This window comes from Hibiscus syriacus, unplaced genomic scaffold, assembly GCF_006381635.1.
Source record: "Hibiscus syriacus cultivar Baekdansim isolate YM2019G1 unplaced genomic scaffold, ASM638163v2 tig00110621_pilon, whole genome shotgun sequence".
Lineage (NCBI taxonomy): Eukaryota > Viridiplantae > Streptophyta > Magnoliopsida > Malvales > Malvaceae > Hibiscus > Hibiscus syriacus.
The window spans coordinates 159,095-174,630 of NW_024062802.1; the positions used below are offsets into that span (position 1 = coordinate 159,095).

Here is a 15,536-nt window from a genome sequence, read left to right on the forward strand (position 1 = left end):
CCCCCCCCCCCCTTTATTTGTTTAAAAACAATACCAGAATTGGATCTTTGACTAAATTCCTTTCGTTTTTATACTAATTTCAATCGCAGATGAGTGCGGTTCTTTCAGGTCGAAGCTGATGGAGCTGAGGATCAAGCAAGGAAACAACACACTTTCTACTCCACATCATCGTAAGCTTCTTGTTGGTAAGCTACATCATGGCGTCGGGTCGGGTCGATTTTCGTTAACCAGAACTTTGTTTTGTCTGTAAATGTTTCCGTTGTTCAGTTTTGAGTGCTTTAGTGTGGCTAAATTACTAAACACGCCCCTTGTTATTTCTTTATACTTCAAATAAGCCCTCGCATTTTGTTTATTGCTTTTGTATCTAGGAACAGTGACGGAACCGAACAGGATTCGAGGGGAGAAGTGTAGCAAGGCAGACATTGTGATCAACCAGGGCCACTTCGCCGCTCCCGAGTGGCATTCCGACGTACACCGTGGAGATCATGAACGTCTGCATCACCGGCTGCGACATCTCGGGAATTCACTTGAACTGCGGCTGGTTCAGCTCTGCTCGGCTCATCAATCAAAAAACTTTCCGACGTCTTCGCTACGACGACTGCCTCGTCAACGATGGAAAGCCATTGACCAATGGCGGGACACTGTCGTTCCAGTATGCCACACCTTCCTTTACCCTCTTTCGGTCTCTCGTGTCGTCTGTTCTTAAAGTCGTAAAAGATTGAAGGACCTGAGCTCAAACTGTAAATGATTTTAAAGCAAGAATGGTTAAATTGTGATAGTTTAGAATACTGGGTTTCATACCAATATTATACCTATACACCCCTGTGATTCCATCCTTTCAGGTTAAATTTATTGCCAATATAGTTATTCAGACCCATGTTTGAGTGCCAGATGCAAAGTGTTTTTCTTTCTACTTTTAATTTACTAACCTTATTTGTACAATAATGATTATATTATATATTATGCATGAGTTATCGCTTAAAGATGTTACATATTTAAACCCATGACATCATGACATTTACATATATTACATGCAATATATATATATTACAATCCAGGAGAGATAGAGAAGAACAAGCAAATGATATATTTATGTATGCAAATCCAGGTTAGGGTTAGGAAGTCCGTATTTTTCTTCCTTTGATCATGTTGATAACTTTGTAATTTGCAGCTCATCCACTCATTCCATGATCTTGAACATGGAGAATCTGGGTTTTCGGCACCCGATGATCCTCTGAATCCGTTACCATGCCCAAATTTATAATATATTTTCTTATAATCATCTCATACTACTAAAGAAATAAATCAACTCTCAATAGTCCACAATAACAAAAGAAAACCATTCCGAAACAAATTTAACAGGACAAAACAAGTACCTATTTATGGTCCACGTTGTAGTGGTTAGGCCTATGCATTTTCAAAAATATTGCTTTTACATTTGGCCCACTTGTTAATTCAATCTTTACTATTGTCCTTCTTTGTATTCACTTGCCCATGTCAAGGTTTCAAATGTTTTATATTTCATTTATTGTTATACATACTTAATATCATATTAATTTGTTCATACATAAAAGCATAAAAGTTAAGAAACAGAAAGTAGATAAGATTATTAAATATTATATTAAGAAATAGAATAAATATTTAAAAAAACAATTTGGTTGATCCAAAAATAGATTTGGACTTGAGTCGGTGATATATAAACATAAGTATATATGGATAAACTTGAGGTTTATATTTTGAGTAAGATTAAGGGTCCATTTGTTTATTGCTGAATGAACCACTCAGCACCGGATGTTGAACCGTTCAACATCCAGCGTGTTTGATTCTCACTTCTGATGAAGATTATGCTGAATGAAACAACAAAACACTGCTGAATGATTCAGCATTAAAGTACATTCTGAATCATTAAGCACACGATATTTTACCATAATACCTATTTTTTTCACATGTTGTCTTATTAAACATCATATCTTATAATATAATAAATCAATATGAAGGTAAAAATGAAAATATTCATAATTCAGATTGTACATTCAAAACCATTATCAAATAACATGTCACATTCAGAGCCAATTCATACAGAGCCTTTGAATCATTCAGACCATTGAATCATTCAGCGCTTAATCATTTTATTTTATCAAACAACCCCTAAGTTAAAAAGAGAAGCATAAGTGTGTTAATTTTTTTATATAAATTCAAATTGAACCGGTTTACAAAATATCTATTTTTTAATCTAATTTACTTCGTTTATAATATTAAAATTTAAACATTGTTTAGGAATCGAGCATCTTTATAAAATTAATCCAAATATTTATCTTTAGTCATCGTTGTGTTAAATATTATAAATGGTACGTAACTTTAATAAATATTAATAATTTTATTAAAATAAATAATTATTAAATTAATAATTTAGAACTATAAGAAGCTAAATTTAGGAGGTGAGTTTTCTGATGTCTGAATCAACATTGCGTGGAAAGAGCAAAGATAACTTCTTCGTTGCGAGAAAAGCACAAACTCCAATGTCTCTTTCATGGACGATTTAAAAGCACAATTGTTTTATTCTTTTTCTTTGAAATCAAAAGCAATAGCTTTTCAGTTGGTTTATTTTCTCCAACTTAACTAATCCTCAAACCAACGGCCTTAAATTCTTCAATTTTTTTTTTAAACATTGCATTTTTAATATAATTTATTTAAAATTGTTACTTACGATAAAAAAATTAATTCTATAAACGAAATTAACGCCGTCATGTTTGTTTTATTTTTATTATATTAAATGTATTTAAATATAAATTATGATGTTTGAACCGTTCCTATAAGATAGATTGATAATTAAAATAGGTAACATGCTTGTTGATAATTCAAAGTTAGTTGAAAAGCTAAAATAAAATGCTGATAAGTTCTTATTTAGAGCAAAGGTAGATGAAAGCTTTGACCGACTTAAAGCCCCTTATAAAGTAGAGAAATGGAGAGATTAATTAAAATAAAATAGCAATTAAAGAAACTTACACATTAAAAACTTTCTACACTCGTATATTATACATATATATGAGTAATTATTAGATACATATTTAAAATAAAAATTCAGTATAATGATTTGTATCATTTATATTAATCGCATATTAATTAAATGATAAATTAATTTAAACAAAATTAGGGGACCATGCTATCAAATTTAGAAGGGACCAACACGTTAAAAATATTCCATGGGAAAAAAAGTTAGGTGTGAACTCCAGTTTTACTCGAATGTCATATTGGTATAAACTCGAATCGATTCAAATTTAATGAATAAATAAAATTTTAAATTATTATTTGACTAAAGTCAAGAAAATTCATTTATTTAATGTTATTTTGATTTGATAAACTTTAAGGATCATAGAGGGACCATTGATGTGTTTTCCTTCATCTTTTTGACCCTATAAATGTTTTCAACTTTCAATGGACATTGCTTGACACTGCCACCTCTCATCTTGCAGCAGAAGAAAGGGAAGATTCAGGGGTACTAATTTACTTAACAAGGATATGAACAATCTGTCGGTGAATGGACTGAAAAAATTGCCGCCGGGGTTCCGGTTCCAGCCGACCGACGAAGAGCTGGTTTTTCAGTACTTGAAATGCAAGGTCTTCTCCTCTCCTTTGCCTGCTTCTATCATCCCTGACCTCAATGTCTGCAACTTTGATCCCTGGGATCTGCCTGGTAAGCTTTGTTCTAGCTTTGCATGCATTATCTATGGAGGGTTATTAAATGTATTCGTAACAGATCGATACTTATACTCGAGTTCGAATTGTTTTAGTTTCTAATCTTGTATGCATATGGATAAGATATGAATATTAACTACGAGAGCTCCTATGGAATTAGCTCTACGTTATATGATTTATAGTTATGGTATTCTATCTCATGGATATATTTTGGATGTACATATATTTTAAAACGTAAGAATCGAAATATTTTCTTTTGTAGGTGAGATGGAGGGGGAGAGGTATTTTTTCAGCACGAAGGAAGCAAAGTATAGAACAGGGAACCGGATAAATCGAGGGACTGCTTCCGGATATTGGAAAGCAACCGGTTCGGATAAGCAAATCATATCAAGGAGAAATGAAGTAGGAGGGATGAGAAAAACCCTAGTTTTCCACATGGGGAAGCCTCCACATGGATCAAGAACTGATTGGATCATGCATGAATATCGCCTACTTACTCTATCAAATCACTCTCTACATGCAAACATCCAGGATTATTTGAATCATGACATAGAAAAGTGGGTTCTGTGCCACGTGTTTTTGAAGAAACCAAGTAACAAGACTAGTGATGAGGAGGAGATTATGCACAGTTTTTGTAATAATAGTAACAAAAAGTCAAAAAAAACCAAAATTGTTTGATTTTATGAGAGAAAACGATGGCATAACAGCCGAGTCATCTTCTTCTTCTTCAAGTTCGAGCAGTAATATCACTGAGGTTTCTTCAAGTGCATGCAGTAGGCAGTAGCATCCACTGCAATAACATTGCATGATGTATTCTGTAATATTTAACTGTTTAATATATATTATTTCCTTTTAATCAATTATTAGTGTCGGTCTATATTAACTTTCGAAACTATAATAATTTTCTTAGAAACGAATTAATATGATAGAATATTATATAAAAATTAACTTTGCATAAATAAGAGAGAAATACATATAAATGATCTTGAATTAAAGCAATAATATCTGCATATGATTAACATTATTAATTTATGTTATCTTACCTTAAAATATAGAATAACAAACAAAGGTAATTTATTATTATATATATTGGAAATCCTTTCATGGTACTTTTATTTGTGTTTTGTCAAAAGTTGGATTCGGAGCCGAAAGCATAGTGGATTCCAAGTTAATTATAGTAAATTTAATTCAGTCCAACTTCAATACATACACACACCAGAGTGACAAGTGGTATCTACTACGTACTCAAAACAAACTTTATAGAATTTTTAAATATATTAGTCTAATACATATAATCCTTACGAATACCAAGTCATAAAGAATTGTTGTTATTTTTTGAGATTTTAAGCTTGAATATTAGAAATACTAATAATACGAGCATTCAATATTAAATGGTAAAAAAATCGATACATCAAATTCTAATTATTTTATGTAAAAAAAGAAGAAGAAGAAGTTGGAATAAAAGTATCTTAGTCTTTTTGTTTCTTTCTTTTTTATAATAATTTTCATTATTCTCGGGATAAACTACATTAAATATTGTTATTTTTATTAAAATATTATTAAATTATAAATTGATATAATTATTATATTAAAATTTAATTTTACATGTAATTATATCACTGAATTATTAAATCATTAAGTGGTTATTAATGTATTATCATAAATAATATTTTTTATTAATTTGGTGACGTGGTAAAAAAATATCGTTTTAGTGCTGTTGATGCTCAAAACATTTTTCATGACTATATCATTTAATTTATGTATTGAATTTGTCATTACATTTTAAAATGCTTCAGTTTTAGATATTAAGTTTTTCGATTGTCACTAACGATCAATTGTCTTACATCATCAGTTGTTATTCACAATAAAATTAATATTTATACATTTGTATTTTGTACTTCACTGACCTTCTTTCTCTTCAAATAGATTTTTTTTATAAAATTCGTTCAAAATCGATAAAAAAATTATATAAATATTCGACATGATAATGATCCGATATCTTCTTATAATCTTTCAATGATACCAATTTTCTAAGTATATTATTCAAGTTCTCGAAATAATACTTCTTACTGCTCCACTTTCACCAGCATCAAGTTGGAGGCATTCCAGGCGTTGACAGCCCAATATTGTTAGTTTTTTGAACCTCGAATTAAGCCCAGCGTATAGTTTTGAAGGAACCAGGGTGCTTCGTTGGTGAACACAGGCAGGTATTTCGAGTAAATAAGGAGCAGAAGGAATTGGTTAAATAGAAGGAATTAGTTAAAATCAAACGCTTTCGAGTTGTGGATTATTCTGGGTCTGACGCACAACAAGTGCTCGTCAATATGTCTATATAGTAGCATGAGTAACAGTAGAAGTACGTTGTTCGTTTGCTAAAATGGAGGGGAAAGAAAGCGTCATCCCAACTCTGTTTGTTCAGAACATTCCACCTAGATACCATTGGAGTGGATTGAGACAACTATTTGGCAGACATGGAGATGTAGTTAGTTCTTACATTGCAAGGAAGTTAGACAGAGCAGTAAATTGATTCAGGGGGATGTAGATGAGGACGTAGTTCGAAAGCTTCGGAAATGCCTGGTAGGAACGATGACGACGATTTGTTCTTCGAGTCAGGTGGAAGACATGTTACGCAGGAGGCCTAGGTGAAATTAAGACCAAATTTCTGGGAGGAAGAGATTTTTTAGTAGAGATTGATGATGACGAATTATACAATATCATGAAGGAGCATAATTGGTCTTATTTAAATGAAGTTTTCTTGGAAGTTCACCCTCGGTCAGAATCGTACAGACCGTCGGAAAGAGTAACTTGGATTAATTATTTGGAGTGCCATTGCACTGTTGGAATCATTCCACGTTTAAGAGAATAACAGAGAATTGGGGAGAATTTTAGCGTTGGGAGAAAATGCTCTACAATCAAAGGACTGGAAGATACGAGGGCAGTGGAGGATGTGGTTAATATGGGTCTCTCAAACCAAGAGCTGAGCGAGGATACTTAATTCTCAAATCCAGGCAGATCCAAAGAGCAAAGGCGAGGAAAAACAAAAACAGTTTTATTCAAAGCATTCAGGAGAAATTCGTATATTCACAAAGGAAGAATAGAATTTGTCGAATGAAGAAAAGTAAGAAGAGATACAGAGGGAAGAAGAATTGAATGACTTGAAGGTAGGTCCCTATCTGATTCTGACATACAAGCAGGATGTCAGAGACTAAGAGGGAATGATCTTAACGTTACAGATTGGTAGAGAATTAGGAATAGAGTTCAAAGGCTCATAAGAAGTTGGTTCGAGAAATAATAGCCTTGGAGGAATTGGAAGGTGAATCTCATCTATGTCCATTGAATTTAGTTGTCTTCATAAGGGGATGTTTTGAAAAGAAATTATTATCCTAGTTGTAAATCTGTATATTTTCTTCTTTACTATGCTGGCTTTGTGGTGTAATTAGAGAGTTTGTGTGTTTAATTCATGGTTGTTCATGTCTGGGGGTTGTAAGGAAAGAGTATTTGGCTGTTTCTTTAATGTTTTAGTGATTGTACTATCTGTTTGTTATCTTCGAGTCTTGAATGGAACAGAGGTTGTGTTGTTGTTTTGACAGAAGTTTTGGTTCTGCTGGTATGAGATGGAGTGTGTCCAAAAAAATTGTCAATGGTGTTATGGTAGCTGGTTGTTGTTGTATTGTTGAATTCAAATTGTGGAAGCCGAGACGATATGGTGGATTTCTCAATCTTAGGTTAAAGTGCTGAATTTAAGTATCATTGTTATTGAGAAAGTTGGATTGTGACTGGCCTTGATAAGCTGGAAATTTTAGATATTTTGTTTTGTAAGATGTCTATTGTGGAGGAATGAGTATTGCAGGAGGTTTTTGTGGTGGCATGATTTCGATCATTTTTGTTTGCCTTAGGGGTCTCAGACAATGTATTGTATCTATTGAGCAGTGTGTGTTCACGTTTCAAGGGCTGGATTTTGTGTCAATTAGATACTGTTATGATGAATATTAAGTGGAGGTTTTTTAGTAGGAATAATAAGGAAGAGCCATTACCATTGGTGTTGTATTTGCACTGCTGGGTGAAATACGATTGTGGTATGGTTGATTGGTTGGTTATTGTTTGGTTTGTTGATAGATTCATGACTTCAAGCTTGGTGACATTAGGAAAGACCTTGTTCTGGATTCCATAGTATTGTTTGTGTAAGCGTAATCTTCTTCGAGAATTACCTTGGTAGCCCACTCTGGAGTGTGTGGAAATATTTTTATGTCTTGGTATGAGTTTCCTGGTGTCGAGTTTTGTTCTGACGATTGGATTTGTTTTGATGGTTTTTACTTTTGAGAGTTTTGATGGCTGTAATGTTATGTGTTTTTTTAGATGGCCAAAGGTGTGAATTTGTAGGGGTGGGTTTCTTGTGCATCTGGGTTCTGTTTTTTTTTGTTCGATGCGTTTGTTTTGTTCTCTTATGTAGTACTATTTTCCTCCAATTAGATTAGAGAGGTTTTTAATGAGGCTCATAAGTTGAACTTTGACTCTTTATTTAATTTAATAAATTGTCCTTTGCTGAGCAAAAAAAAAATCTGTTCTTAACAACGGTGAGCCGGTCAAGTAAATATGGTAATTCAAACCAGTTCTAACGGATGCATCAAAATATTAATGTCAATACATCCGCATATGCTACTTAAGGCTATGTTTTAATACACACACTCAACACCTTGCAAGATTTAAGTATATAATAGTTCATACCTGACACACTTTATTCGTTAGGAAAGGCACGGAAATGAGTTCTTCATCCTCAACAACACTAGCATTCTTGGATTTCATCAAGAAACCGCCAGAGTCTTCATCGAATTTCAGTATGAAGGCCAGCTTGAGTAGATCGGACAACGAACTGATCTCATCTTCCTTTCCCACAGTAGTCCTTCAGCAATGGTTTCAGAGAATAAGTAGCATATTCAAGCTGATCCTTTTGTCCACCAGACTCGTCCATCTTCTGAAAGAAAAACTTGGAGCTCGCTTTCCCAACGCACCATTCGACTTGCTCGAACTTCATGGTTTTCACCTGAAGATACTAACAAGTATATTCGACTTCAACCGGTTCACAAGTCTCGAGGACAATGAGATTGAGGAGGGGCTGAACAACTTCATGCCTTCTGTCAGCATCCAAATTCATTGAAGAATATGCTAAAAGGCCCAGAATAACTCGGAGCTGCCCTTTCCCAATCATAGAATATCCAAGATTAATATGCGCTTGAACCCTTTCTTCAGTTTTTTTTAACCCTGTTTTTTTTACAACTCAAAAATATGGACTGAGGCAAATGGGTAAGCTTGGCTGAGGATATCAAACAAACAGTGGAAGAGAAGAGGATTGGACAAAAAGATCCTTAAGTTGAAGATCATCACCTATAAACATGTTTTTATCAAATAACATATTCCAATCCAAACCCGAGTCCACAGGAACTTTCCCAAACTTTCAGAAATATTTTCTCTTTCTTTGAACTATTGTGCTGCAAGACAAACCTCCAGAATGCACAACACTCATCATTCATCAAACGATGTCCTGAAGTTTCCCAACCTTTCCAGAGTCTGCAATAATCATCAAGTGAAGGATTGATTTGACACCGAATGTACCAGATAAGATTTACAGTGGGACTTTGTTTTTATAGTGTTTGTCCAAAACATTGAATTGCAATCCAAAAGTCCATCTTTATCATGTAGAACACATTCATCGGGTTCTACCCACCTTCCATTTCGTCTCCTTCGACCCTAGGTTTGTTGACATCTTTGCCGGAGCTTTGCATCAGTTTCGGGATCTTACGGCTACACTTAAATTACTTGTTTGGGAAATTGACTCTGAGACTCGGCTGGCGGATGATGCACAGCGTCGCCGCCATCCCTTCGATCGTCTTATCCTTCGGCATATTGAAAATGCCTGAGTCACCGAGATGGTCGTTGAAAATAAATGTCTAAAATAATGGCTAGCAGCCGACGACTATAAATAATTATTAAGCTTATTTTTGTTGAATTAAGCAATGGATAATTACAACATTTTCAACTATAAATACCCTAGCTCATTTAGCTTCAAAATCATCCCAAAGCATTCTAACTTTCTGCCAATACTAGAGAATTTAGAGAGTTTCTTGAGAGTTTGTTTCTCCTTTTTATCAAGAGAGAATTATCATTATTTCTCCTTGGTAGATCGAGAGAGGTTGTAATTTCTATTTTCTCAGAGTGAAATTCTTCTACCGTTGCCCGTGGTTTTTACTCTATATTATTTAGGGGTTTTCCACGTAAATTTTGTATCTTTTTATCTTCATTTTATTTTCTCAAATTATCAGTTGCGATTTTACTCTATTCGATAGTCGTCTTCCGCAACAATTGGTATCCGAGCCAGATTTGAGTGTGTAATATCTACTTATTGTCTTTGTGGGTTGCCACCAAAAGGTGGATCCTCTAACATAAGAAAGTAAAAGTTATTACCCATTCTTTGAAGGTTCCAAGAACTATTCACGATAGTGAAATAATGAGAGCTATCTGTAATAGAAGCTATGACAACAAAATTTGATATTGAAAATTCACGTGAGAAATTTCTTATTGTGGAAATTAAAGATGAAGGCCATCCTGAGGAAAGACAGTTATCTAGCAGCTATTAGTAAAAGGCCGGTAGATTTTACAGATGACAACAAATGGAAAAAATGGATGGGAATGCTATGACAAACTTTCATCTAACATTAGCAGATGAAGTATTGTCAAGCACGAGGAGAAGAAGACAACTAAGGAGATATGGGATCATTCACCAAATGAACGAGGCTACATCGTTGCACAATAGAATTTTCCTTAAGAGGAAATTGTACACTCTCTTATGCCAGAATTTACTTCAGTGACGGAGCACTTAAACACACTGAACACGTTATTTCTCAGCTTACATCCTTAAGATGTACAATAGGGAGAACAAGAAACACGCTGAACTTCTACTTCAAAATCTACCTGATTCGTATGATCACTCATCATCAACTTGAAAAATAGTAATGTCACCAGTCTAGTCTTTGATGACGTGCAGCTGTGTTCTATAAGAAGAAAATTGACGCAAGAACAAGGAAGACAGACAAGTAAATCTGCAACAAGCAGAAGCGTTGAAAACGATGAAAGGGAGATCAACAGAACGTGGCTAAAGTAGCAGTCACAAACATGAACGTGGCTAAAGTAGCAGTCACAAACATGGTAGATCGAAGTCGAGAAGCAAGAAGAATTTAAAGTGCTATAACTGTGGAAAGAAAGGTCACTTGAAGAAGGATTGTTGGAGTCTAAATAAAAACTCCGATCCACAAGGCAATACCGCAAACACTTCAGATGATGGAGATGTTTTATGTTGTGAAGCGTCAACCACCGTGGAAGATAGAAAGAGATATGCAGATATATGACTCATTGATTCGGGAGCAACATATCACTTGACCTAAAGAAGAGAATGATTCCATCATTATGAACCTGTCTCAGAAGGATCTGTGCATAATTACAATGATTATACCTTAGAGATCGTTGGCGTGAGAACCATCAAATTAAAGATGTATGATGGAACAATTAAAGTTGTTCGAGATGTGCGACACGTGAAAGGCCTGAAGAAAAATTTATTATTCTACTGATTGTTGGATAATAATGCAAGCAAGATTGAAACACGGAAAGGAATCATGAAGGTGTTTCATGGAGTGCTTGTGGTGCTGAAGGCGAAAAGATAGCTGCAAACTTATACATGATGAAGGGAGAGACTTTACCAGAAGCAGAAGCCTCTGTTGCCTCATGTAGTTCAGATTCTGCAATGCTATGGCATCGGAAACTTGGACACATGTCAGAACAAGGAATGAAAGTCCTTGTGGAGAAAAAACTACTTCTAGGCTTAACAAAGGTATCACTTGCTTTGTGTGAGCATTGCATAATAAGTAAGGAGCACCAGTTGAAATTCAACACGTCAAATTCTAGAGGCAAAAGTGTTCTAGAATTGGTTCATTCTGACGTATGGCAAGCACCAGTTGCATCCCTAGGCGGAGCAAAATACTTTGTCTCATTTATTGATGACTACTCCAGGAGATGTTGGGTGTACCCTATTAAGAAAAAGTCAGACGTGTTTTCAACTTTAAAAAACTTCAAAGTGCGGGTGGAACTTGATTCTGGAAATAAGATCAAGTGTTTCAGAACAGATAATGGAGGATAATACACAAGTGGAGAATTTGATGACTTTTGCATAAAAGAAGGCATCAAAAGACAGTTCATAGTGGCGAACACTCCTCAACAAAATGGAGTGGCAGAGCAGATGAACAAAACCTTGTTAGAAAGAACAAGGGCAATGTTGAGGGATGCATGCCTAGAAAAATCATTCTGGGCAGAAGTAGTCAATACCACCTGTTATTTGGTGAATCAAACTACATCAACTGCAATAGAGTTGAAGACACCAATGGAGATATGGACTGGTAAACCAGCTGATTATTCAAACCTCCATGTATTTGGAAATATTGTGTATGTGATGTACAACTCCCAAGAAATTTCAAAACTGAATCTAAAATCCAGGAAATGCAAATTCTTGGGGTATGCTGATGGTGTAAAGGGGTATCGCTTGTGGGATCCCACTGCCCGCAAAGTGATCATCAGCAGGGATGTTATCTTTGTAGAAGATAAACTACAAAGAAAAGAATAAGATGATAACACTAAAAAGCCAAAGACTACGCATATACATGTGGAAAAAGAGTTTGAACAAGGAGATTCTTCTGAAGCAGAACCAGCACATGATGAACAAAAACCAGAGAGTTCTGAAGCTCTAACAACTCGTCAATCAGATCGTGTGAGAAGACGTCTCAATTGGCACTTAAATTATGTTATAGAAAGAAATATTGCATACTGCCTTTTAACAGATGACGGTGAGCCATCAACATACCAGGAGGTAATAAAAAGCTCAGATGCTTCACTGTGGATGATTGCGATGCAAGAAGAAATTGAAGCCCTTCATAAAAATAATACATGAGACCTTGTGCCACTACCACAAGGAAGGAAGCCAATTGGAAACAAATGGGTCTTCAAAATCAAGCAAAATGGTGAAGATCAAGTGGAGAGGTATCGACATGATTGGTGGTCAAAGGATATGCTCAAAAAAAGGTATTAATTTCAATGAAATCTTTTCTCCTGTGGTTCGACTAACAACAATTCAAGTAGTTTTGGCAATCTGTGCTACATTGAACTTACATCTAGAGCAACTAGATGTTAAAACAACTTTTCTTTATGGAAATCTTGAAGAAGAGATTTATATGCTCCAGCCTGAAGGTTTTGAAGAAAAAGAAAAGAAGAACTTGGTTTGTAGGTTGAACAAATCTATGTACGATCTAAAGCAGGCGCCGAGGTATTGGTATAAGAGATTTGATTCCTTCATTATGTGCCTTGGATACAACAGACTTAATGCAGACCCTTGTGCTTATTTCAAGAGGTCTAGTGATAACGAGTTTGTTATATTGCTGTTGTATGTGGATGACATGTTGGTTGCAGGACCCAACAAAGATCATATTGAAGAATTGAAGGCACAACTGGCTAGAGAATTTGAAATGAAGGACTTGAGATCAATAAAAAAGATTATAGGGATGCAAATTCACCGAGACAGAAGTAATAGGAAGATTTGGCTTTCACAAAAGAATTACTTGAAGAAGATCTTGTCAAGATTCAACATGTAAGATTGTAAGCCAATTTCTACCCCTCTTCCTATTAACTTCAAATTATCCTCCAGTATGAGTCCTAGCAGTGAAGAAGAGAAGATGGAGATGTCTCGAGTACTGTATGCATCAGCAGTGGGAAGTTTAATGTTCACTATGATATGCACAAGAACAGACATTACACAAGCAATGGGAGTGGTTAGTCGGTACATGGCAAATCCAGGCAAAAAGCATTGAAATGCAGTAAAGAGGATCCTGAGATACATCAAAGGGACCTCAAATGTTGCATTATGTTACGGAGGATCAAACTTACTAATCAATGAGTATGTAGATTTTGACTATGCAGGGGATTTGGATAAAAGAAAATCTACTACAAGATATTTGTTTAAAATTGTTGGTAGAGCTGTAAGCTAGGTTTCAAAATTGCATTCAGTTGTGAATACGTCAACAACAGAAGCATAATATGTAGCAGCTACACAGACCAGTAAAGAAGCAATTTGGTTGAAGATGCTATTGGAGGAGCTTGGGCACAATCAATAGTATGTCTCTATATTTTGTGACAGTCAAAGCGCCTTGCATCTAGAAAGGAATCCAACATTTCATTCAAGGACAAAACACATACGAGTTCAGTACCATTTCATTCGTGAAAAGGTAAAAGAAGGGACGATAGATATGCAGAAGATCCATACCAAAGACAACAGAACATATTTCATGACGAATGCGATCAATGTTGATAAATTTACTTGGTGTCGATCCTCTTGTGACCTGTCAGAGACGTAAGCAACATGATTGTACAAGGTAGAAAGAATGGTGTAAAGATATGATTATTCTAATCAAATCTTCAAGTAAGAGATTGTTGAAAATAAAAGTCTAAAACAATTACTAGCAGCCAGCGGCTATAAATAATTATTAAGCATTATTTTTGTTGAATTAAGAAAGGGATAATTACAACATTTAGTCCCTAAAATTTAGAGTATTTATAAGATTAGTCCTTAAGCTTCAACTATAAATACCCTAGCTCATTTAGCTTCAAAATCATCCTAAAGCATTCTAGCTTTCTGCCAATACTAGAGAATTTAGAAAGTTTTCTTGAGAGTTGTTTTCTCCTTTTTATCAAGAGAGAATTATCATTGTTTTCTCATTGGTAGATCGAGAGAGATTGTAATTCCTATTTTCTCATAGTGAAATTCTTCTACTGTTGCCCGTGGTTTTTACCCTATATATTATTTAGGGGGTTTTCACGTAAATTTTGTGTCTCTTTTATCTTCATTTTTATTTTTTTAAAATTATCAGTTGTGATTTTGCTCTATCCGATAGCCATTTTACGCAATAATGGTTAGTCATGGAAGGTCGATTAAAAGACTGCAAGGCAATCTTATTACTGATATCCAACACCGAGGAAGAAGCCGAGTCTCGGTTCCACGACATAAAACTCGCGGCAGGGATCGATCCGAATTGCGTCTCGGAAGTCGTCAAGCCAACTAATATCAACCACGTCCAAGGCGTATGGAAAAACTTCTGATAAAGCCGACACCAACCGTACATCGGATCCTAACCGCCACCGTCAGAATCCATTTCTTCTAGCATGCAACGGGGAGCTGTCGTATTATACAGTCCAAGAATCTTCAAGAAAGTCGGAATCGCCACCAAGAGCAAGCTCTTACTCGCCACTGTCGGTGTTGGCCTAACAAAAACACTTTTCATCTTAATAGCTACACTTTTCCTCGACAGGTTCGGGAGACGACGACTCCTATTAACCAGCACCGGTGGACTGATCCTTAACCGGATTAGGCTTTGCCTTGACAATGGTGGAGATGAAACCAGATGAAAAACTAGTGTGGGCATTATGTTTAAGCATCATGTTCACCTACACGTATGTGGCCTTCTTCTCTATAGGGCTTGCTCCGATCACATGGGTGTATAGTTCCGAAATATTTCCTCAGCACCGGTGTTGCAGTCAATAAGTTGATGAATGCCATAGTTTCAATGAGCTTTATCTCGATATATGAGGCCATTACCATTGGAGGTGCCTTGTTTATGTTTGCAGGAATATCAGTGGTGGCATGGTTGTTTTTCTACTTGTTGTTGCCTGAAACCAAGGGAAGGACATTGGAAGAGATTGAGACACTCTTCAGCAAGAACACCACACTTAATGGAAACCTTTCAGCCAACTAG

General features: G+C 35.4%; 1 protein-coding gene and 1 pseudogene across 1 annotated transcript; both read left to right on the plus strand.

The window, feature by feature from the left end:
* Positions 1–3,450: 3,450 nt before the first annotated feature.
* Positions 3,451–4,473, plus strand: LOC120135980 (NAC domain-containing protein 83-like). Its single transcript, XM_039152107.1, has 2 exons — positions 3,451–3,694; positions 3,959–4,473. Exons 1-2 carry the CDS (start codon positions 3,520–3,522, stop codon positions 4,372–4,374), a joined length of 591 nt encoding a protein of 196 aa, XP_039008038.1. The 5' UTR covers positions 3,451–3,519; the 3' UTR covers positions 4,375–4,473.
* Positions 4,474–8,455: 3,982 nt separating this feature from the next.
* LOC120135840 lies at positions 8,456–15,536 on the plus strand (annotated as a pseudogene).